Source organism: Podarcis raffonei, chromosome 9, assembly GCF_027172205.1.
Source record: "Podarcis raffonei isolate rPodRaf1 chromosome 9, rPodRaf1.pri, whole genome shotgun sequence".
Taxonomy (NCBI): domain Eukaryota; kingdom Metazoa; phylum Chordata; class Lepidosauria; order Squamata; family Lacertidae; genus Podarcis; species Podarcis raffonei.
Window position 1 is genome coordinate 52,878,113 of NC_070610.1, and position 25,059 is coordinate 52,903,171.

The 25,059-nt window shown below is 42.0% G+C and overlaps 1 protein-coding gene across 1 annotated transcript in view; it reads right to left on the reverse strand.

The window, feature by feature from the left end:
- Positions 1-25,059, reverse strand: part of SYNPO2 (synaptopodin 2) — a 100,467-nt gene that overhangs the window by 20,719 nt on the left and 54,689 nt on the right. The window contains exons 2-4 of the mRNA XM_053403546.1: positions 12,091-12,242; positions 7,711-8,483; positions 676-2,993 (exon numbers count right to left, since the gene is read on the reverse strand). Of these exons, the coding sequence (XP_053259521.1) occupies positions 676-2,993; positions 7,711-8,483; positions 12,091-12,242 (3,243 nt within the window). The remainder of the gene's footprint in view (positions 1-675; positions 2,994-7,710; positions 8,484-12,090; positions 12,243-25,059) is intronic.

A 25,059-nucleotide genomic window follows, 5' to 3' on the forward strand; every position in this document is an offset into this window, starting at 1 on the left:
AAGATGCCTCATAACAGGGATTAAACTGCAGAGTTGGGCCAAGACTCTATACCTATTTTTATACACAACATTCATAAGAGACATAACATTTGAAGGCACTTTTCAGAAATAAATCTAATATCATTGTTATTTTGATTGTGCTCAGACCCTTTGGCCGCCAGTCTCCCCCACCCCCCACCCCAAAAACCTTCTGTGAAACCTATGTTCTAACAGATGAATTACAGGAACAGGGTTCCCTGTGTATTTGTGTACTGAAGCACTAACACCTAGCGTCCTGCTTACTTAATATGAAGTGGCACATGCCCATCTTAGGACACTGTGCATGCATAGCCATGAAAGAGGACTGCATACATAAATGTGTGTCATTGCAAATTAATATTCATTTTGATTCATTTAAAAATTGTTCACTGTGCCATCCTATGCATGTTTACTCAGAAAAAATGCCTCACCATTTTCAGTGGGACTTACTCCCAGGTAAGTATGCATAGGATTTCAGCCTGAAGCCTTTTTTTTTTTTTTTGGACCCAGATTTCATGTGATATATCTGAAAAAAAATATTAAGTAAGCCAAGGATCACTTGAGTGCCAGATTACCACTGCAAACAATTCATTGCGAGCTGAGTGGATACTGAGTTGTATCTATGCTTTACTCTTCAATGGCCGAGGGTTTCCACACCTGTGCTGAGACACCAACTTTCTTGGCTGAGAACTTTGGCCTGGGAGCAGTAAACATAGAGGATGCTGCTGGTTCTTGCTTCGAAAAAGAAGGGTAGCCTGTCGACGCACAGGACTCAATGACAGGGCTAGAGGCATTCGACTGGAAGAAAGGTTGTGAAGTGTAGGCTGGTACAGAGTACACTGAAGATTCTCGGACATTAGAAGGAGAACCGGCGTTGAGCGATCTTGAAGGTAGAGCTTGCTTTGAGGCAGATGCTGAGTCAAACTTCGCAGGCTGCTTAGGAAGTGCACTTTCCTTATTATCAGAGGGAGGTTGGAAAGTAAATAAGGATGAATTAAGCTGGTATGGTTGGTGCTTCATAACTTCCAAAGAACTAAGTGCTTTCTTAGGCTTTTTCTTGGTAGTTTTGGCAGCAGCAGGGGACTTTGACTGTGGCTTGGTAGCAGCGAGAGGATAAGATGGAGTGTAGATGGGGTTATAGCCCACAGGTGGTGGTGCTCGAACATTTGATGAATATTTCCAAGATGCTGGTAAAGATGGAGTTGGTGATCCGGCCCGCGCCATATTGGCCTGCACGGTTTCTGAGTCTACCACATATTTTTCCATCCGTGACTGCCTTTTGGCAAAGAGCTGGGCTCCTTTCCCACTCAAAGCTGGGGGCATCTCAAAAGCTGGCCCCACCCCTCCAGCAAGCACAGCATTTCCTACTGGGGTGGTGGGTGTTGTTTTGGGTGTATAATTTTGGTGTGCTGCTGCTGTTTGAGGCCCTTTAAAAGGACTGGCTAGCTTAAGAGTACTTGGGGGCTGTGGAGGGGAATAAGCAGGTTGGGGAGGGGGATAAGCAGGTTGTGCTATGTTGACAGGTTGGGGAGGGGGATAAGCAGGTTGTACTATGTTGACAGGTTGGGGAGGGGGATAAGCAGGTTGTGCTGTTTTGACAGGTGCTGGAGCTGCCATTTCAGGTGAGTTTGGAGCTGGAAAGATAGGAGGCTGAGTAACAGCCACAGCTGGAGGTGACCAGACTGGTGAAGCAGGCGTTGCGGCAGTGGGAGAAACCTTTAGCGAGGGTTTGGGGGCAACTGGAGGTGGGACCTTTTGCTTGGCTGCCTGGATTTGCATGAAATTGCAGGCCTCTGCTCCCAAGCTGAGGTAGTCTTCTTCAGGCCCCGATTCAAAGCCTGCAGCACCACCTTTTTTGCCTTCTGTATTCTGTACAAGGGACAGAAGGGCAGGGTTAGGGCTCAGCTTGGGGGTGTCTTTGAAAGTAAACATTGGCTTTGCGGTGCTTCTTCTCTTTGCCTCTTGCAATATTCCAGTTCTTTTGGCAGGCACCGCGATCCTTTCATCCCTGGATGCGATCTGTTCTGTTGACTCTGTTGGAGACCAGATTGCCGGCTGCGCTGGACTGGCGGCAACTGGAGACAAAACAGTTCTGTATAAGGTTTCAGGGGGTGGGCTGACCGAAGTGTAAGGCGGTGGCGCAGGGAGATCTGACAGAGGGCTCGTCATGCTTCTGGTGGGAGAAAATGGAGCCGCTGCTCTGTTTTGTACACCAGGGAAAGGCTTGGCTGTCCTGTTGGAAGCAGCAGTTTTAAGGGCTTCTGAGGATGGGTACATCAGGTTTGCTTCAGGAGTGATCCCGATGCCATTTTGCTGAATTGCTGCACCATGACTGTGGCTCACTTCTATGTAGCTTTTGCTAACATGGCTTTTTACCCTGGAAGATTCTTCCTGTTTTGCCTGATATGAGGAGGAGCTCATTTTGTAGGTGCTCTCGCTTGTCGTGGCTGCCTGGTGTTCCTCAGAGGAGCTGTGCCCTGCCTGCATCCTCATTGCCTCTTGCTCAGCCGTGATCTGGTCCAACCGTTGACGCCTTTTGGCAAACATGACTGCCCCCTTGCCCTTGCTTTCTGGAAGCAGCTGAGACATCTCGTCCCCACTTTTTGGTTTCTTTTCAACCTCAAGCAGTCCAGTATCCCAGTCAAATGTCACAATCCGGTCTTCTTTGTCAATGTCGGAGAAGAAATCTTCATCGATTTCCGACTCGCTCGTGCCTAGCAAGGTAATTTCAAAAGCGTTCTCTTTCTCACCTTCTTCACCTTCGTCTTCTTCGCCCTCGTCCTCGTAACGCTCTAGCTCCCCAGTCCCGTAGCTGACCAACGTATATTTCCTAGCTCTTTGGCGACGCTTCTTGAACATCAACACCCCCTTGGAATTGGGATTTGGAGCTGCTGTCAGCAAGAGGGCAATGCTCTTACATTTAGACTTGGCTTCTTTCACCCGCTTCTCTGACTGACTCTCGCTCCGTCTGAGCCCTGCAGAAAAGGATTAAAGAACACATCTCAGGCAACAGCGTAACATGAGAGCCATTTTAACCATAAGCTGCACAATAGCTATTTGGGGTGCAAGAGTGCAGTCCTAATCTTTCTTTCTCTAGAGCTGGAATCTTCCCCCTTATGTAAAGATGCATAGGAAAGGCATTAAGATTAATATTTTCCCACAGTTCCAGCCATGATAAAAATTCCATAGCAATCATTCCACCCTGGCTGACATTCTTTGCACAATTTTTTTTCCTTATGGATTTGCTAGCTCCACTTTCAAGAGCTTTTGATGTCACATATTTGCTTCTGTCTGTGTACATATATATAAGCCAGTATAATATAGAAGATAAATCAGAAGTGTCAGATAGACGTACATATACTATGGATGCTGAGTTAGGCACACATACTCCTGGAGGAGTTTGGAGAATATGTTTATTAACTTAAACAAGATCAATTCCTCTGAAATAGTTAAATGGTTCAACTTGTCCAGAGATCTCCCTCTCCCCACATGTCTGAAAGTTATGGAGTAAGGAATAGGAGTTTGAATAAAACCAGGAATATTTTATATACACATACACACACAGTCCTACTGGGATACAACTAGCCCTTGTATTTCTCTATCCTGAGCCTTCTATGCGGCATAGAAAACCATGGTTGCAATGTAGTAGGCTTTTATAAGCAGATTATATGATAAGGCATGGATAGCCTTCTGTTCAAAGGAGAGGAGAGTAAAAGAAAAAGAGAAGGATCCCACTGGAGGTGTCTAAGCTATCATGCCCAAAGTAGCTATTGGGAACTCTCCCAACAGTGCCATATCTGGTCCTACGGAAGGCAGCCCAGTTTTGCTGCTGAATTACAGGGCAAGACAAATCACAAGTTCTTCTACAAACAGAAAATAATGTGATCATCCAGGATTTATATCCACAGGAAAATAAGTTTGATTCCCTGTACCCTGAAAACCATTTTGAATGTGAATAATTGTAACCATGGTATTGAATCATGCTATTCAGAATTGGATTTTTTAAAACAATATGAAATAAATACTTTAATTAAATGTAACCAGACTGTTAATAGGGAAAGTACTTCCTCTGGGGAGTGAAAAAAATAAAGCAGACTCGGTAAGCAGACCTAAATCAGTGGTATTAATTTACATTTATTTTTATTTTTTTAAAAACATGTTATAACTCTACTTTAATAACTAATTTCTGTTAATGTCTCTAGTTTTTATTAAAAAAGAAGCTCTGGAGGATATAAACTTCTCACCTTGAATGAACTGCTATTGAATGCTCACATTTTGCTATCCTGAGATAAACAGCATTTCCTTCTATTCATATTTCATCTCATATTTCATCTTTTACACATGTAGGTCTGTGCCTAAGTGTAAGCATTGTAATGCAAAAAATGCTTCCACCAGTATCACAGGAATCCTATGCACGCTTATTTGAGAGTAAGCCCCATCAATCAGAGGAGGACATACTTCTGAATAAATAGGCATAGGGTTGGGTTGCCCACTTCCAGAGGCATGTATTGGGCAAAAAGGGGAAAGAGACAGTTGTATAAGATATGAGATCTTAAACATCGGCAGGCACATGCTACATGATAAGCAGGCTGTAGTGTGAGTACTAAAGCACAGTACGGAATTCCCAACCTGGTGCCTTCCAAATGTTTTAGACCATAAATCCCATTATCCCTGACATTTTACATCACTGCCTAGGAATGGTGGGAGAGAAGAGTCCAGCAATCTCAGGAGAGTACTTGGTTGGGGAAGTTTGGCATAGATTAGAATATATTGATCTTATAATATGGAGCCCTATTGCTTTACAGGCTAGCTTATATTTCAATGTGGGATATACTACCCCATTTTCCCTTTTGATGCATCGCAAACAGCATCCATTTTAACACAACCATGTTACATATTATTTTAGGCTGTAGATAGCCTAATCCAGGGAACATGGTTTTCATGGAGACTTCCATAGTAGATACTTGTTGGGAGCCAAAGAGCCCTGGAACTAGTGATGAAACACCCCAGAAGACTTTAGATTTGGATGTTATCAAACAGAAATCTCCCATATCTCATTGTAAAACACATTTGAAGCTGCTTCTAAAGCAGTTTATGATATGACATGAGTGTGGGAGCCTACTATTCAAAGAGCGGGGGAGACAAAAATCATATTGGGTGCACGTTAGCCCTTGTGTATATGGTACCTAAGCCTATAGTGACTCTTTTGATACCAGACTATGTTTATGTGTTTAGAAATGAATGTATTTTCTTCTTTAAGAAAGGAAATACGACTCCCTGATTTGTATTCGTTGCAATGGTACTTGAAGCATGCAAAACATTCCTATATTGAATGGCTTAATTATGGGTATTTAGTCAAACCCCTTTCTAACTAAACCGATGGTGTAATCTGACAAGCACAACCCCACAGTTGCTGCTGGCTTCACTGCCAAAATGCAAAGCATGCGTGCTGTTCTTTTATACTCTGTTAAATATGACATAAATGTGTGGATTACCCAAGATATTGGGAAATTTTGGAAAAGGAAGGGGACAAACGGAGATTGCAGAGTTTTGAGAAATTAAAAGGGAAGGTGAGAGATTGGTTGCACTATCATCAAATAAATGAAGCGTTTAAAGTGGACAGTAAAATTGGCTTTCAGGTGGAAAAATCAAAATTGGAGACAGAACTGTTAGAACCCAGTACTAAGAATTTGTCAAAGATGTATAATTTGCTGCTGAAATGGAATACAGAAGATGAAACGGTTAAATCAGCTATGATTAAATGGGCTCAGGACATTGGTCATAATATTTTGTTTGCTGATTGGGAAAAGTTGTGGACCACCGGGATGAAATTTACGGCATGTAATGCCTTAAGAGAAAATATTATGAAAATGATCTATAGGTGGTACATAACCCCAGTCAAGCTTGCAAAGATTTACCATTTGCCTGACAATAAATGTTGGAAATGTAAAGAAAAGGAAGGTACATTTTTTCACCTTTGGTGGACGTGCCCGAAGATTAAGGCATTCTGGGAAATGATCTATAATGAACTTAAAAAGGTATTTAAATATACTTTCACCAAGAAACCAGAGGCCTTTCTCTTGGGTATTGTTGGCCAAGGGGTGTTAAAGACAGATATAACTTTTTTTATGTATGCTACAACAGCAGCTAGAATACTTATTGCGAAGTACTGGAAGACGAAAGATCTACCCACACTGGAAGAATGGCAGATGAAGGTGATAGACTACATGGGCTTGGCAGAAATGACGAGCAGAATCCGAAACCAGGGAAGAGAAACAGCGCAAGAAGAATGGAAAAAATTCAAGGACTATTTAAAGAAATATCACAAAGTTAATGAAAGTTAGAATGATGATGGACTGAAAGTAAATGGTTACTATTAGTAATGGTTAAGACAAGGAGAACAAGGAAGGTTAGTTTAAACTTAAATTAAAATAAGGGAAGATTTGCTGAGTAATCGATAAGAATTTGGAATACAGAAAAGGGAGGCATGAGGAAGTCGGGGAAGGAAGGTATAAGAAATTAGGATATGAAATGGTACATGTTTTTTGTTTTGTTTTTGTTTCTGTTTTTGTATGTTTATGTATGTTTATGTATGTTATGTTTATATGGAAAACTTTTTGAATAAAAATATTATAAAAAAATAAATAAATGTGTGGATTACAGCTGGGCACTTCAAGCATAGGCAACAGCTTAATTTACACACTGAGGCAAACGGTTATAATTCTAAAAATATGCTTGCAGGGGAATTAGTAATGGGTTATCATGCTCAGCCTGTGCAAGACAGCTCAATGCTACAGTATAGCATCAAGCCTTTGTCATTTTGCAATGAAAAATCCCTTGACGGAATTCTTGAAATAGTCCACAATGAATGCACAACTGCCAGGAACAGAACTGAATCAATAAATGGATGCTTTGAGAAAAGCTGCATCTGAGTTAGTCTTTTTTAGCTGTCGTACTATTGGTCAACTAGTTTACTTCCAATTAAAGACCTTGTGTAGATTTTGCACTGACCTCTAGGTATGGAAGGCAGAAGGAATAGTAAGTTCACTTTACAGTGTAGAGAAGCCTTGCAAAACTGAAAGGGATCATATAACTGGCCAAAAATACACATGCTGGTGTCTGTCAAAGCGACTTTCTGCAAGCATCATCAAGCTTCACTACTTCACTACTTTTCCTTTTTTTAAAAAAATCCTTCTCGACTTTTAATAGAAGTAGCATCGTAAGTATGCCAATTCTAGACAAAACACAGCCTTTCTTTGTACATGGTGAAACCTACAAGCAAGAAACGGTGTGCCTGACAACATTTCTCTCTTCTGGGACAATCTCTGTCAAATTGCCTTTTACGTCTTTGTTAAGAAGCCCCACAGGCTGTCTGTACCAGCAAGTATTTTTAGCAGTAGAAAGTTAGCAGTCCTAGATAATGTTTCAAAGCAAGCTTTCTAGTCAGTGCTATGAAGAACATTCAATTCCTACTGATTTTTTTAAAATTATTACTACAGGGCTTACAAAAACTACATATCAAAACAACAGAAACTGAATGGCATTTAGAAAAGTGAGGGGGAGATATTAAGAAACCCCCTTTTAAAGTTTATATTAATCCTAAGCACATGGAGGCAATTGTACTTTGAAATGTTCTACGTTGCGAAATGCAAGTCTCAAGCAAAGCCACCCTCTAAGCGATAACATACTCACTGGCGTGCCTTGCCCTGTGTTTGTGAGGTCTGCTATGTTCCCTTTCAGAGTGCTGGTCGTCTTCTCCCTGCTCTGTGCCTTCTGACGAGATGCCGAAGGAGACTACAGAAGGAGGTGCCTCTGACTGCCCTCCTTCCACTTGAGAATCCACACACCCCTTTTCGGCCAGAGACCCAAACTCTTCTTTTGCCCTGTCAGAGCAGTCTAGGATCACCTCTACCTTGGTGAGAGACGGCTCCTTTGTCTCAGCTCTGAGGGTTGCTTTGACCTCTTTGCCGCCAGCAGCCTGGAATGTTCTGCTTGACCACTGGACAGCGTGGTCTTTTTCAGCCGTGGGACCTGCAGTCAGCCAGCTATTCCCATCTTGCGGTAGGGTGGCTCCCGCTTCTGAGGACTTGTGCTGTTCAGCTCCCAGGACAGTCAGGCTGGGAACACTGCTGCCTTTGTGTTTGCCGTGCAAGAGGGACAACTGGAGCTCAACTGTTGGTCCTGGCTTTTCCCCGGTGAAAGCAGGCACCTCTATGAAGTGTGTTTTAGGGGCTTCTATCACTTTGGGAGGGATTTTGTGAGAAGGGGTGATATCTCTTTCGACATCGCTTTGCTGCTCTTTCTGGAGTGTTTCATGGGTTGCCCCTATGATCTGCAGTTGTTGGTGGGGTCTGGGGGCTGCTGTTCTGATTTGCAGGGTAGTGCTCTCTTTATATTCCTCATTTTTAATGTCACTGCCATTTTCTGTTTCAGGACTGAAGGTCTCATTCACTCCACTGGAAGATCTGCGGAGACACAAATAGTGAATCTGAGTTGTAAATCTAATTGTGTATCAAGCTACTTTTTAAAAAGTTCACATCATCAATACAGTGCAATGTGTTGCCCTCCAGACTTTTGGAGTACAACTCCCATCAGCCCCAGCTAGCATGCTCAATGGTCAGGGATGATGGGAGTTGTAGTCCAACAACAGCACACCACGGCTATCCCTGGTGTATGCAGTATTGGACTTAAGCTGGGGAGATTACAAATGAATCTCAGAATGGAGCTGGGCCAGCAAGAAATCCTCTGGATCTCAAGTCAACCCTGCTGCTGCTGTGTGATGACAACAAGCTTCATTCAGGCCTTTCACTGCACCAGTCTAGGAGCTGGCAAAGCAAACATTCAGTTTCAACCTTCTGCTCAGGCCAGCATCAGTGGCAGGGCTGTGGATGTGGCACTGGGTATCCTGCTTCATTAAGTTCCACTGCTGCCAGCCATATGTGAGGTGGCTTCCTAGTTCCTTCCTAGTTAGTATCTAAATCTATCACATAATTTGCTTTGTAGGACAAAACTAGTAAAGTTTTTGGGGTTTTTTACTAACAGCAAGAAATGTAGACACCTGAACACGTGTTGACATTAATGCCAATGCATCTTTCTATCCTGGTCTTCCAGTATATTGATGAGCCTCAAACATATTTCCATGTATTTCCATGTATTACGAAGAAGAACATGTTAAAGATGGCATTCTTTTCACTTGATGAAACCACAGCTTAGTGTGAATGTTCAAATGCGCAGATTATTGGAGAGGGTTGTGGCTGCCACACAACTCCTGCGGTTCTGCTGCCATACTAACTGGGAATAAGCCATAGTTTGGCTTTGTGTATCATCAACACCCATGCTCATGGTTTGTCTCACTCTGGACATACAGTGAGCTGTCACCAAGGTTTGTTCTTCATTTAGCGTATATGCCACACAACTGAGTGGAACTATTCTAAAGAACAGGGTTGGAGGATTTTAGCCTTTAGCACTGAAACTGGAGATGGGGTGAGTCTTTGAGGGAAGGCCAAGCTCTGCCCTGCTAGCCTTCGATTTTGCTCCAATATCCCTGAGAAAAGTACCTTTACCTTTGAGGAATGATGGCATAATACATGGGGGAAAGCTGACTTCAAAACAAGACAGGCTTCACAAGGTCTGTCCTTAATTGCAAATGGCAATCCCCTTGGTCCCCAGCAGGATCAGGCCACATGTGACTTCCAGCTAAGGGAATGCTTTGTGGTATCGAGGTTCGCTGTCTGCCATTGGATACCCTATCCCTTCTCAAAGGCAAGATCTTTTACTGTGAGAATGTGGGGAAAACTGGCAGTGAATGTGTGAACCAATCCTTTGGGTTTTTGAGCATTCAAAGCCCAGTTGATTTTTAGGGCAAGCCCAATGTGTCCCACATTTTAAACAAGCTTTTCAAAAGCATGTAAAAATGACTTTTTTTCTCTTTTCTTGGCTCCTAGAAGCCAGATTCTACAATATGAAAGTCATAGTATTGTCATCAGAGAACTATTCACCCCTTTGTTACTGCCTAGAGGCAGCAATGGACTATATATGAAAAGGCAAAACAGAGGTGCTCCTGGTCAGGACAGATGACAAGTCATTTTTTGTTTCTGGGATGGTGAGAGTCTAATTAATGATTCCCTCTAATTCTTCTATTAGAAGAAGAATGGCTGTTTAATGGGAAGTTACTCACAAATTCCACAGGCAGGATCAATAAGAAGCAGTAAAATGTATTGAATTTGTGAGCAGTACATTTCTATTTGAAGTCATTGGGGGCTTTTGCTGAATGGAACTTACTTGTGGGTCTTATTGATAACCCACTTGGCCATTGGGAAAGGGCACTGCTAGTTAATACAGCTGTTAAGTGTGTTAATATCAATGCCAACTTTTTGGGACAAAGGGTGAAATATAAAGTTAACAAATAAAAACATACAGTATTGTGCCATATGGAGATCTCTCTTTTAATCCAGCAAATTGCAGAGTGGTGTCTCAGTAGCACTAAAGGGGTCTAATATGGACCCAAGGCTGTCACATCTTAAAGGAAAGGGGGGGAAATGTAAGTCCTTGGTTCCCTCAGACCCCACAACCATACAGTGGTACCTCAGGTTACATACGCTTCAGATTACATACGCTTCAGGTTACAGACTCCGCTAACCCAGAAATAGTGCTTCAGGTTAAGAACTTTGCTTCAGGATGAGAACAGAAATCGTGCTCCGGTGGTGCAGCGGCAGCAGGAGGCCCCATTAGCTAAAGTGGTGCTTCAGGTTAAGAACAGTTTCAGGTTAAGAATGGACCTCCGGAACGAATTAAGTACTTAACCCGAGGTACCACTGTACATCCAAGTGATATACCATGAATTTTCTATCTGGCTTTGAGGAAGCAAAAGTTCAGTATACTCAATAAAAAGCATGAATAAATTATGCAGGATCTGGCACTGTTGGCTGAAGATTTTAGGGGAAACTGGTAAATTAAAAGACATACTTAAAAAGCCATCTGTTCTGGCAAATCTCAGTCCCACTCTGTCTCTGTCTTGCACATCTGTATCAGTTGCTGGAAACAGTACCTGGACACAGGGCTGGTCCATAATATCTATCAAACCATGGACGGAGCTCCCAAAAGGTCAAGCATCTTAATTTATGCAGCCCTGTGAATGTAGCTGGTTTCCATCATGTTGTGTTATTTGGACAATCAATTGTGGTGCTTAATAAACTATGAATCTGTAAACATTTCCTTGTAGGAAGGAGGACTGGGAGTGAGCCAGATAAATGTTGGCCTTTATTGGTAGCTTAGTGTGTCTGGATTTCTGTTTATGTGAGGACAGGAGGGAGGGAGGGAATGAGGGAGGGAGGGAAAGAGGGAGAGACAGAAACAGCGCCACAAAGAATTCCCCCCTTAAAAGGCTCTCTGCCTATGGATATACTTGAAGTCTTTATACACCATCTCCTGTCCCCAACAGTACATGTTTGCCATTTGCTGTGCAGGATTAAACATCTTTCTTTAAAGTCTGATGATGATTACAATTAACCAAGTTGCACTTCTGTTGTGGGGAGACTGACCACAAGACACAAAGCGCATTGTTCCCTCTAGGACTTAAATTTCAGTATTTGTATCTGGTCTGTGGGATTTAATCTTCACTCTTATTGGGCAAATGCATTTTCTATTATATAAATGATAAGTGGTACAACTCCTATCACACCACTGTATGAACTTCAACAGGCTGATGCTGTTTAAAAGTGAAGTGAACACCACTCTGATCCCTCTGAAAGTTTAGATAATTTTATGTTATGACTGTCAGAATGATCCTATACCTAGTTCCATGGGAATTTATCCTTAGTAAATCATTCAGGGTCGAAGGCTCAGTTTTCCAATGAAATAATTTAATTATCCATGTAATTAATTTGCACTTTCTTGATGCAATTACGAAGCGCAAAGAACCAGGCATTGTGATTGTGAAAATAAGTGTTCTTAAAATGGTGTATTAAAAATTGTGTAAAGTGGCATAGAAAGTGCAAAGTTGGTTCCCAAAATCCCCCTGGGACTATAACATGGACCTTATCAGTATAAGTAGCCAAGCTGAGTTTCGTTTACCTCTTGATAAGCATCTGGAGAGTGTCAGCCAAGCCTTCCATCAGAGCGATAACTTCAGAATAGGTCAAGTCGTCACAAGGGTTGCCATTGATAGATATCACCTCATCCCCTTCACACAGCCCAGCCTTGGATGCTTTGCTTTTATTGCGAATCTGAAACAAATAAAAAGTAAAGCATCTATTCAGATAGTGGCAGGAAAAAAGTTCATTTCATTCCTATGGAGCAACAAATTGCCATAAGAAAGCTGTATTTATCCATTGTTTTGATTCATGAAAGACTGCAATGATTGCTGTAATTTATCAAATTCTTCTACATTTCCTCTACTTACATTTTCATTTTCTCTCTCTCTCTTATTGCTGACCACATATCACCAGCTCATGCCCCTTGATTTCAATCAAATTGGGTGCCCCGGAAGGCTATAATATGCAGATGACCAGAGTGATGGTTTGTAGAATGAAAAAAGGACACTCACTAAAACTCCTTTGCCACCTCAGAAGCAGGCTAGCTGCAACAAAAAACCCTTGATAATTTTCTTGATTGATAGAGAATGGTTGAAAAACATAATAAAGCAGGTTGGACAGATGTATCAGAACAAAAACAAAAACCAGGCACCTTAGAATGTATTTCTACAGTGGGATGTGGCTAGCTTCTTCCACTTTCAAAATGCCAGTGGTGTACCACTTGAATACTCGATCATTTCCCTTGCTCTTTTACAGGGTCATTCACATTTCAATGGTTATTTTTATAACTCAGCATTTATTTTGTTCCGTGTTTTTTTAAATATTGAAAACCTGCTCTAGAGAATAGGAGTGAAGTAGACTCAATCCGGCTAATGGATTGAGGTTGAATCCTGAAAAGATAGAAGTACTGTTTTTGGGGGGACAGGAGGCAGGCAGGTGTGGAGGACTGCCTGGTCCCAAATGGGGTAACTGTGCCCCTCAAGGACCAGGTGCGCAGCCTTGGAGTCATTTTGGACTCACAGCTGTCCATGGAGGCACAGGTTAATTCTGTGTCCAGGGCAGCTGTCCACCAGCTCCATTTGGTACACAGGCTGAGACCCTACCTACCTGCAGACTGTCTCGCCAGAGTGGTGCATGCTCTAGTTATCTCCCGCTTGGACTACTGCAATGTGCTCTACGTGGGACTACCTTTGAAGGTGACTTGGAAACTACAACTAATCCAGAATGTGGCAGCTAGACTGGTGACTGGGAGTGGCTGCTGAGACCATATAACACTTGTCCTGAAACACCTACATTGGCTCCCAGTATGTTTCTAAGTACAATTCAAAGTGTTGGTGCTGACCTTTAAGGCCCTAAATGACCTTGGCCCAGTATACCTGAAGGAACATCTCCATCCCCATCATTCAGCCCGGACACTGAGGTCCAGCTCCGAGGTCCTTCTGGCGGTTCCCTCACTGCGAGAAGTGAGGTTACAGGGAACCAGGCAGAGGGCCTTCTTGGTAGTGGTGCCAGCTCTGTAGAATGCCCTCCCATCAGATGTCAAGGAAATAAACAACTATCTTACTTTTAGAAGATATCTGTATTAGGATATTTTTAATGTTTGGTGTTTTACAATTTTTATATGTGCTGTTAGCTGCCCAGAGTGGCTGGGGAAACCCAGCCAGATGTGTGGGATATAAATAATAAAATTATTATTATTATTATTATTATTATTATTATTATTATTATTATTACTACTACTACTACTACTACTACTTGTGACATCACAAGGATCCAGGCAGTCAGTGCTACATACAGCTGTCTTCAGCTGCAAACAGGAAGAATGAAATTCCATTGAACTCAGTTCTTAAGACAGGAATCTGTTGCATCTGCTTCTACAGCTGGTTCAGATCCTCCAAGTCTCTCTGTTTTCCAGGGACAGTCTGAGAGTTACAGGTTTCTGATTTGATCCCAGAAATGTCCCACTTTTCTTTAGGACGTCCTGATTTTCATCAGAAAATTATTGGAAGGTTGGAATAGGATGTCCCTATTTTCAGCAGAAAAATGTTGGATGGTATGCAAGTTTACTGCTGAAATTGCTGAAGTCTTGATACACTATCACAGAGTTTCTTTTTCTGCATATCTATAATCTAGATTTGAAATGAGAATAAGTGAATGGAATAGATACAAAGCAATGTGAAGCAGACTCAACAGTGCCTCAACAGAACACAGATACATGAACATTACAGCTCCTTGCACAGTGGTTTGAGCTGGTAACTCACTGGTTGGGCACCTGTGGCCTGGGGTTGTAATTAGGCCTGCAAGGACCCAGGGGCTGGCCCACCAGGCTATTTTGGATGAACCATGCCCACCTTTCCCAAGCCTAACGATGTGGCTGCAAAAAAGGAAGAACCAATAGCCTGCTCCTGCACACTAACAGAAAGAAGGCATCAAATTTTTTAAAAAGTGCTCAATTTTGGTTGCAAGAAAAAAATTGGGAGCACAATCCTGATTTTTCCTTTGCAAGCATGGCTTGAATTCAAACCAAGGCTGAAAATGATGACTCTTGAAACTTCAGTGACATAATTTCACATGACGGCAAGTGACAGACAGATGGGTGGCCCCACTCACTTGTCAAAGTGGCCCATGGAGGGGTTGCCACTTCTGGATTTAGCCCTCTGACTGGATCCAATTCCTCACACTTGCTATAGGCTAGCTACTCCCCATCTGAGTTGTCTCTGAGTTGTCCATCTCATGGTTTGAGATGGTCCTGGAAAGTCACCTGCTGCCAGCCACCAACCACTCAGCTGAGACAAGGTTTGTTTTCTATACACTAAGTTGCACATGTGCTGCTCATATGCAAAACCTATCTCAGAAAAAATGCTTGCATAACAACAGTAATGACATGAAGAATCATAATCATCCCCATAATAAAAAAAGAGGTTGCAGTGGGTTTAGATGGTCATGGGAATCAATATTTAAACTGATTCACATAAACTGGCCAGTCACATTCACTTTTTTGATTTGGTTGACTCATGAAGCAGAATGAAGTATTATGCGGTGGTAGGATGACCAGAATTGTTTCAGTTTGCAAGCTGGTGGGGAGGGGCACATTTTGAAAATTATTCCCTATGTAGAATGCTCGCCACATATAGCACATGCTTAATACTAGGAAGCATTCTGAAATCACACTCCCCATGTGTAGTCTGAAGTAGTACGGTCCAGCCTTTCATTAACATACAGTGCATTCCTAGGCATGCCCACTCCATTAAGTTCATTGGAGCATATTCCCAGGTAAGTGTGTACTTACAAGACTGGCACCTTAGCTCACTTAATTACGTTGCATATATAGACCAAGGTCAGAGCTTGGTTGCCTTTGCCATTAATGCAAAATTCATTGAAAGAAAATACATCACTCTCAATCCATCCTGAGGTGAGAAGAAATGTCTTCAAAATGTGATACCTTCTGAGCCTCCAAGACTCACCACTCCTCATGCTTCCTGAGTCATACTTAGCTGCAATAAAAATAACTTTAAAACCCAAACTAGTGACACACAGTGAACCTAGCTGCCACCGTGGCATCAGGGTATTCAGTTGGATTAAGTAAAGAGAAAGCTCTGTCAAAACATTTTCCTTCTATACAAAAATATGACGTGACTATCCTAGCGGATTTTTTCAATAAAATGGATTTGGAATTGAAGCATAGTGACTTTAGGGTGCACCTGTTAGATTCCAAGACAAGTCCATACCTTGATAGGACTGATAATTTTTGGTGACTTTTTCCACTTGGATTATGCCAGAGCCTTACTTTTATACGCGAATTTGTAAGAAACAAAATTACAAGATGCGTAATTTATAATTGTGCAAGTTGACTGAGATATTCCTTAGTTTGCAAACTATTTCAAACAGACCAGTTCTGTGCAGGGATGAATGAACACGACAGAAAAAAGGAGTCCTCATTTTTATCCTCAGATGTGAAGTGTGGCCCTTGTGTTTTTAGTCCAAACACAACTGTTCTGTGAATTAAAGCAAGTCTGCATTCCTTGGATTATCTCAGATTGCATGGGTAGAAGAAACAGGTCTGGGATATCTATGACTCAAGTCACGTAAAGCACCAGAGGCCATAAATAGAATCTTACATTGTTGGAACTGGCAGCTAATACTTGGAAGTACTAGCAAGACAAATTGTTAGTATTTTATGAGTTCCAGGACTAACATAAGATATCTACTTTCTGTTATAGTTCCCATGGACTATGAAATAATATAATATTTTGAGATGTGCAGTGACATTAATCAGGTGGGCATCTAAGAACTCAATTATATTAGCCAATGCAACAGCAAATAAGGACATCTCTGCAAAGAGAAGGGGAAATGGGCTCAGAAGTGCCCAGCAGTGCACCCAAGCACTCTTGTTTATAGAATTCTTGGCACTGCACAGATCTATGGATAAAAAGAGATGCCTGAAATGGGGAATGGCAGGGATGAAACATGCTAATGAAGCTGAGTTCATATTCTCTGTCGAATAGAATGCTGGTCTTGTGCCCTTTCCAGTAAATGGCTTTTATTATTAGCAATCAGTGAATATCTGGATCTAATCCATGACAACAAAGCACTACAGTACGGTACATCGCAATCTTCAAATATGCTTTTGGTGACAGAGAACAGGGCAGGAGAACCAAAAAGCTAGATGCCAATTCAAAGTGGATCAATAATCTCTGCATCATTTGACCTCCTCAAATAAGGTTCCTGCCAGAGGTCTTGTATATATTTGCTGTCTCTGCCCTAACAAATGCATCTTCCTTATGGTGAATTTTGTGGCGTTACATTAAAGCTTCTTACAACTTCTTATTGGTTACAAACAATAATTCCTAGTGCACCCTCACTCAGAGCAGAGTATACTTGGCTCAACATTTTCCCTTAATGCTTCTCATTTGGGCCTGTCATCTGAAGAAACTAACTGACAGAATGCCTTGAAGATAACCATCAGTAGGGTAATCCTAGGCATAGCTGTGGACATCTTCACTGTTGAGAATACTTGGCACTCATTTGAACAATATCAAAGCACACCCTCCATAGCCTAATTGCTCCTTGTAGAGATGATAAACATTTACAAATATGGTGTGGTATGCTGTGCACATCTTTCCCTTGAAGGAATATATAAACACCCTTGCAAGTTTGGAAGAACCCTGGTCTCGAACCTTTGGGATGCCCCTCTAACAATTAAATGCCTTGTTTTTGCTTGCAATACAGAATCAAGGGCTTTCCCATTATTATTATTATTATTATTATTATTATTATTATTATTATTATTATTATTATTTTCAGTAACCCTTGGTGCTAATATTTGGTAGCGTATGGGAGCCTGCATTCTTACAACAAAGAACAATGCATATTCCAGGGAAATATTTGGTTGCTGAAAATAAAAGTTGTCAGTGATGTCAAGGGAAAATACAGGAGTTTCCAATTTCAATCTGGCTGAAGCTGTTAGTCATTATTGGTGGAAGTTGGGTTTTAAATATAGAGGAAACAAACTCTCTAGTCACCATTAGGGCATTTAATCCACTGCTCCTGCCACACAGGAGGTTAATGAAGACTGTCTTTAGCTTCTTTGACTCTAAGATACAGTAGTTGTTGAAGTTGCTTGGTTTAAATATGCCATCCGTTCTCCAACAGCAGAAATCCATTCTGGCCTTCTGCAGTCATTTTCTACAGCCTTGAACTACCTTATGTTGAATATGTCTAGACAACAGCTGCCTTACTGGAATATTCAAAAGTCTCCCTTTCCTTCCCCCTGGTGCAGAGCATTGCTCCTGTTGAAAGATGTGTTCCATAATATACAGCTCTCCCTCTAAGGTAAGTTCAATAGTGTGCCATCTGCTGGTTGGAACTGCACACAGGAAGAAAACACAATCAAAATGCAAATCTGAATTTTTCAAGTTGAAACTATGAGAAATTCAGATTTGCATTTTGATTGTGTTAGAAGCATGTTTCCTGAATTTAGTGATTTAGTTATATAGGTCCACATGCAACCCAAACCTGAACTTAAATTGGAGAGCTTAACCTTACTGACCCCAACACTATATTACAAATCACTGAATACAAACTGATAGCTGCAAGAATTCGAAACAGATATAGCAGCAGAAGAACTCCAGAATTCACTCCATGGCAGCCAGAGTGATTTCCGGAGTCTGCTTTTGGATTATTCCAAAAGTGATTTCTCTCCACTGAGTCCAATGTCATTTCTGGGCACAATTTAAAACACTGGTTCTTACATAGAAAGCCCTTATTTGTTTAGGGTGAGGTAGCTGAATGTCTGCCTCCTCCCATATGCTCCTGCTTACAAACTGCACTCAACATCAGATACTTGGTTTGTCCCAACATCTTTGAAGGCTTCCTTGGTTTCATGCCTTTCAGGGCCTTTTTTGTTGTGGCACCCAAGTTGTGGATCTCCCTTGTTTTGCCCAGCTTTCAGCTGGTTTTTAATTTCTCTCTCTCCGCTGTTGAATAAGCTAGTTTTATTCTCCTCTAGATTTCATTGCATTTCAATTGTAGAAACAGAATGGCTGGTGTCCTGTGCAAGGTACCCTGACTAGTTTGGAGAAAACAAAGGCAAGGGAACAGAGTTGAGCAACATGAGACAGATACTGGTTAAAAAAAAGAGAATCTGGATCCCACAGTGATCCACAGGCTTGGAGCATCTTGAAAAGAGGAGCATGAAACAGTATTCTGGACACATCCCAAAAGCTGAGCTTGGGGATGCAAGAGAGGTTTAGCTGTAGGGAAGGAGCTTATCAGCAAGCACTAACCTAAGTTTTTAAGGTGGTCTCCTTAATGTCTGCGAAGGACATAGGTGACATTAAACAACAAAGGCTACAGGTTGTGAGATTTCATAAGTTATCATGAGTTATTACAAGTTTCCCATACCAGAGTGGGGACACAGACAGACATTTGTCTCAGCCAATCAGATAATGTTTTAGTGGGTGTGGAGCATATGCCCATTAGAGTTGCAGATATGCATAAAGTTCACATTTTTTGTATTTTTGGCAGCAAGCCTTTGTAAGAAAGGTATGAGGGTGAATCTAGTGGAGAGGTCTGTAACATTGTTGTGTGTGACTGGTTTGGGTATGAGTGTTTGGCTGGTACCAGGGATGAGGGAGAAATCTGATTTAGTTTGCATTTAAGGTAAACATTCCCAAACAATGTGTGAATCCTTTGAAATTTTCACTTTTCTGAATTTTGCCATGCACTTCTAGTAATGCTAAAAAAATGCATATTCTATGGTAAAGTTTACATTAAAATGCATGTATTAGTGAAAATAACAAACAAAATGCATTGTTGTAAGGGAAATCTCTTTGCAAAAATGTTAGCCAACATTGAATAAAAAATGTATATGTTGTACATATATATATATAAGGAGAAATTGCACTATAATGTGAATTAATTTTCATGATTAATTTAAAAACAAACAAACAGCAAAAAGACCTGGAAATGTGGGGGACTGACATTAAGATTAAGATTAAGATTAAGATGTTGTTGTTGCTGCTGCTGCTGTTAAAACAACTGGGAGACAGGAAACCCTAGTGGTTCTGCCAGCCAGTTCTGATCTTTCTTCTGCCTCCCCCCCCCCCGGAGAGTTTGTTCTGTACTGAAGTCCACCAATTTTCCTGTGCTCCAGAATAAGCTCTCCTCCCCAGTCATGCTATATACTGCATATGAGGTTTGTCTCCTCCACACATCCACCCAGTCCAAAACACTGACATCAGTGGAGCTTGTTTAGATACACAGGTTTCAAATATAGAGTCGAATAAATGCCACCTTTGAGGGTACATTTCAGTTTCGTTACCCACAATAAATGAATGGCTGAAAGAGACGGACCATTCCACCACATAGAGCAAAGGCCCCTCTTGCTGTCTGTATCCAAATAACCAGTTGAGTTCAGTGGAAGGAAAAGCTTGCTTGGGTTTCCAAAGCAGTACCTAAAGGGGCTAGTCTTATCATTGTGCTAATGGACTGCCTTTCCCTACTCCTCCCCCTGGCCAAAGTCCAAGGTGAGCAACTGAAGCAGGGGTGAGGTAACGCTCACCAAAATGTTAACCTGGCAAGCTGACGACACAGCACATTTTCAAAGAGTGAGCCCCGTGCATCACATTGGAGCTCCACGTTCCATCAGAGAATATTGTGCAAGTCTCCATTTCCCCCGGCAACACAGCATTTTGTCTGAGCTCTCAAACTTCTCGTCTTACGGAACTGGCTCTTATGTCACTTTCCCTGCTAATACTTGTTTTAGCTTAAAGTATGTGTGGCTGGGGAAAGAATAAGGCAGGGAGATGGAACCTCCAGATATTGTTGGACTACAACTCCCATCATCCCTGACTGTGAGTCTATGGGAGGGTGAAAGAGGAGTAGCACTCTTTACTTCCATGGAGATGGGAAATGTAGTAAGAGAAGAGATGCTGTTGAAAGCTGGGAGGAATGATGCTATGAATGAGAGATGTGACTCCCCTCCAATCTGTGCATGTTAATTATGGTAATTCTTTATAACTGGGATCTTTTTCACCTTGCTTGCTACCATTTTTATTTTGTTTTAATCTCTTAAATCAGGTTAGTTTATTTGTATGGCTTTGTGCAATGTTGTATGAATTGGTTTTGTGAAAAACGTATTTACTTATTGACGCTTTGATTATTTTTATAGGCTCTTATGTTCTTTTGATGTTTATTTGATGTGTTGTGAGTCATGTTGGGCACAATCTTGTGGGAAAATGCCAAATGAATGAATGAATGAACCATGCTAACTGGGAGATAGAGTTCAAAAAACAGCTAGAGAAGCACAGTTGCTCCATCCCTGGAATAACAGAAAGGGGCAAATAATTGCTTAGAGTGGTATCACTACCTATTCTCTTCTATGTGCACTGAAGTTCCTTTACTTCTTACTGGCACCAGAATCTGTCATCTGCTTTGCTTTTAATTCCTCCTGAAATCCTGTTGCTGTTTTTAATTGACACAATAGTGCAAGGCTGCTTCCAACTTTGCAGATGGGATTCAGAGAATCATAGAGTTGGAAGAGGCCCTAAGGGTCATCTAGTCCAACTCTGCAGTGCAGAACTCCTGCCCACAGATGTCCCTGGATGGCCTTCTGGTTAACAGCCAGATGCACAGATCCATTGCATCACAGATGGATTCAGCAGCATGCTGGCAAACTCAGGGTGCAGAGTTATTATTATCATTATTATCGATTAAATTTGTACACCACCCTTCCACACAGTTCAGTTAAAGTGGATCTGACATTCTTGCGCGACAAGCCTGCTTCCAAAGAAACAAAACTAAGAGAGGGCTTTTTCTTCAGTAAATAATGAGGAAATGCACTGGAAAGTTTGGGATAACCTATGACCTCCCCACAAGCAAATCAGAATGAAAGCTCAATAAGCAGCAGATGGTGTATAATCTCCCCACATTTTTTCTGCAAACAAATCAGAACTGAATGCTCATTAAAAAGGTCTTCTGGAAGTGACTTAAATTTTCAGCCATTTTCTCCCAGCTTTTCTGTTCACACAGATCTTAAGGATGCAAGTAACAAGAAGCAACATCAAAAGATGACCTGGCAGCCGGAATAGAACCAGGGAATGTTTATAGATTCCAGTGAACATCTTTGCAAAGGAGGAAAACGATGTCCTTGTATGTTTGCTAGAGGGCTTCTTGCTCCATACACCTTTTGCAAAGTCTGTGGTGCCTGTTTCCACCTAATCACAGTTTTCTTGTCTATCCCCAAGTAAGGATGTACTTCACTACACAGCAAATGGCATCTGCATTGCGCTCGCTCCCATCTGTGCTTAGAATAAAGTTTTACTTTCTCTCCAGATTTTCCTGATAGAGAACAATGCCCACTACAAGTCATCCTTGGCCATAACCTTAGCAAAAGCAAGCCTCATAGCAGCTACAGCAGCTAATTGCCCTTTTATTGCCTGTATCTGTTTCTTCCAACTGGTCTAGTTTATTGCTTTCCTGCACTCGATGACATAAATCATCGAGTACACTAATGTACACTAATGCGCAAAGTATGGGAAATAAACAAGATGAGCTTGAGCTTGAGCTCTTGGTACAGCAAACTAAATATGACATAATAGGAATCACTGAAACCTGGTGGGATAAGTCCCACGATTGGAATGTAATAATGGAGGGATACAATCTATTTCAGAGAAACAGACCAGACAAGAAAGGAGGAGGAGTGGCGTTATATGTCAGGGATGTGTATACCTGTGAAGAGATCCAAGATTTAGAACCTCAAAGCCAAAGTGAGAGCATTTGGGTCAAAATCAAGGGAGAGAAGAATAACAGTGACCTCATTGTGGGAGTTTACTATAGATCCCCAAGCCAAACGGAGGACATAGATGATGCCTTCCTGGAACAGATGGCCAAGCATGCAAAAGGAAGGGAGATAGTAGTAATGGGGGACTTCAATTACCCGGATATTTGTTGGATGTCAAACTCAGCCAAGAGCATAAGGTCAAACAGATTCCTCACTGGCCTTGCAGACAACTTCATTGTCCAGAAAGTGGGAGAAGCAACAAGAGGAACAGCCATTTTAGATCTGGTCCTAACCAATGTTGATGACCTGGTTAGTGGGGTAGAAGTGGAAGGATCATTAGGCGCGAGTGATCATGCTCTTCTGAAGTTTACTATACAGCGGAAAGGAGCAGCCAAGCATACTAGGACTCAATTTCTCGACTTTAAGAAAGCCGACTTCATAAAACTTAGGGAAGTGCTTGGTGAGATCCCATGGACAGTAATACTAAAAGGAAAGGGAGTTCATGATGGCTGGGAGTTTGTTAAGAGGGAGATAGTAAAAGCACAACTTCAGACAATACCAATGAGACGGAAACATGGAAGGTGCCTCAAGAAGCCAGGGTGGCTATCTAAAGAACTTTTAACTGAGTTAAGATTAAAAAAGGATGTGTACAAAAAATGGAAAAGGGGGGAAACCACCAAAGAGGAATTCAAACAAATAGCCAGCACGTGTAGACACAAAGTCAGAAAAGCTAAAGCACAGAATGAACTCAGGCTTGCTAGAGAGGTTAAAAGCAACAAAAAAGGCTTTTATGGGTATGTTCGTAGCAAAAGGAAGAACAAAGAAACAGTGGGGTCACTCAGAGGAGAAGATGGTGAAATGCAAACAGGGGACACAGAAAGGGCTGAACTCCTCAATGCCTTCTTTGCCTCAGTCTTCTCCGATAAAGAAAACAATGCCCGACCTGAAGAATTTGGAGCAAATGATTCAGCAGAGGAAACACAGCCCAGAATAACTAAGGAGATAGTACAAGAATACTTGGCTAGTCTAGATGTATTCAAGTCTCCAGGGCCAGATGAACTGCATCCAAGAGTATTAAAAGAACTGGCAGATGTGATTTCAGAACCACTGGCAGTCATCTTTGAGAATTCCTGGAGAACAGGCGAAGTCCCGGCAGACTGGAGGAGGGCAAATGTTGTCCCTATTTTCAAAAAGGGGAAAAGAGAGGACCCAAATAATTACCGCCCAGTCAGTCTGACATCAATACCAGGGAAGATTCTGGAGCAGATCATTAAGCAAACAGTCTGTGAGCACCTAGAAAGGAATGCTGTGATCACCAATAGTCAGCATGGATTTCTGAAAAATAAGTCATGTCAGACTAACCTGATCTCATTTTTTGACAGAATTACAAGCCTGGTAGATGAAGGGAACGCAGTGGATGTAGCCTACCTTGATTTCAGCAAGGCATTTGACAAGGTGCCCCATGATATTCTTGTAAAGAAGCTGGTAAAATGCGGTCTTGACTATGCTACCACTCAGTGGATTTGTAACTGGCTGACTGACCGAACCCAAAGGGTGCTCATCAATGGTACCTCTTCATCCTGGAGAAGAGTGACTAGTGGGGTGCCACAGGGTTCTGTCTTGGGCCCGGTCTTATTCAACATCTTTATCAACGACTTGGATGATGGACTTAAGGGCATCCTGATCAAATTTGCAGATGACACCAAACTGGGAGGGGTGGCTAACACCCCAGAGGACAGGATCACACTTCAAAACGACCTTGACAGATTAGAGAACTGGTCCAAAACAAACAAGATGAATTTTAACAGGGAGAAATGTAAAGTATTGCACTTGGGCAAAAAAAATGAGAGGCACAAATACAAGATGGGTGACACCTGGCTTGAGAGCAGTACATGTGAAAAGGATCTAGGAGTCTTGGTTGACCACAAACTTGACATGAGCCAACAGTGTGACGCGGCAGCTAAAAAAGCCAATGCAATTCTGGGCTGCATCAATAGGAGTATAGCATCTAGATCAAGGGAAGTAATAGTGCCACTGTATTCTGCTCTGGTCAGACCTCACCTGGAGTACTGTGTCCAGTTCTGGGCACCACAGTTCAAGAAGGACATTGACAAACTGGAACGTGTCCAGAGGAGGGCAACCAAAATGGTCAAAGGCCTGGAAACGATGCCTTATGAGGAACGGCTAAGGGAGCTGGGCATGTTTAGCCTGGAGAAGAGGAGGTTAAGGGGTGATATGATAGCCATGTTCAAATATATAAAAGGATGTCACATAGAGGAGGGAGAAAGGTTGTTTTCTGCTGCTCCAGAGAAGCGGACACGGAGCAATGGATCCAAACTACAAGAAAGAAGATTCCACCTAAACATTAGGAAGAACTTCCTGACAGTAAGAGCTGTTCGACAGTGGAATTTGCTGCCAAGGAGTGTGGTGGAGTCTCCTTCTTTGGAGGTCTTTAAGCAGAGGCTTGACAACCATATGTCAGGAGTGCTCTGATGGTGTTTCCTGCTTGGCAGGGGGTTGGACTCGATGGCCCTTGTGGTCTCTTCCAACTCTATGATTCTGTGATTCTGTGATTCTGTGAAATAAATGAGGAAGGCATGTGTGACTCTGCCCAGCAGGAATACTGGAAGCAACACGAAAAGAACCAGGGGTGTTTTATAGGCCTCTTTTCCACCCAGCATGCAATTATCACTCTCAGTGATGTCACTGGGTAATGCTGAAATGTAA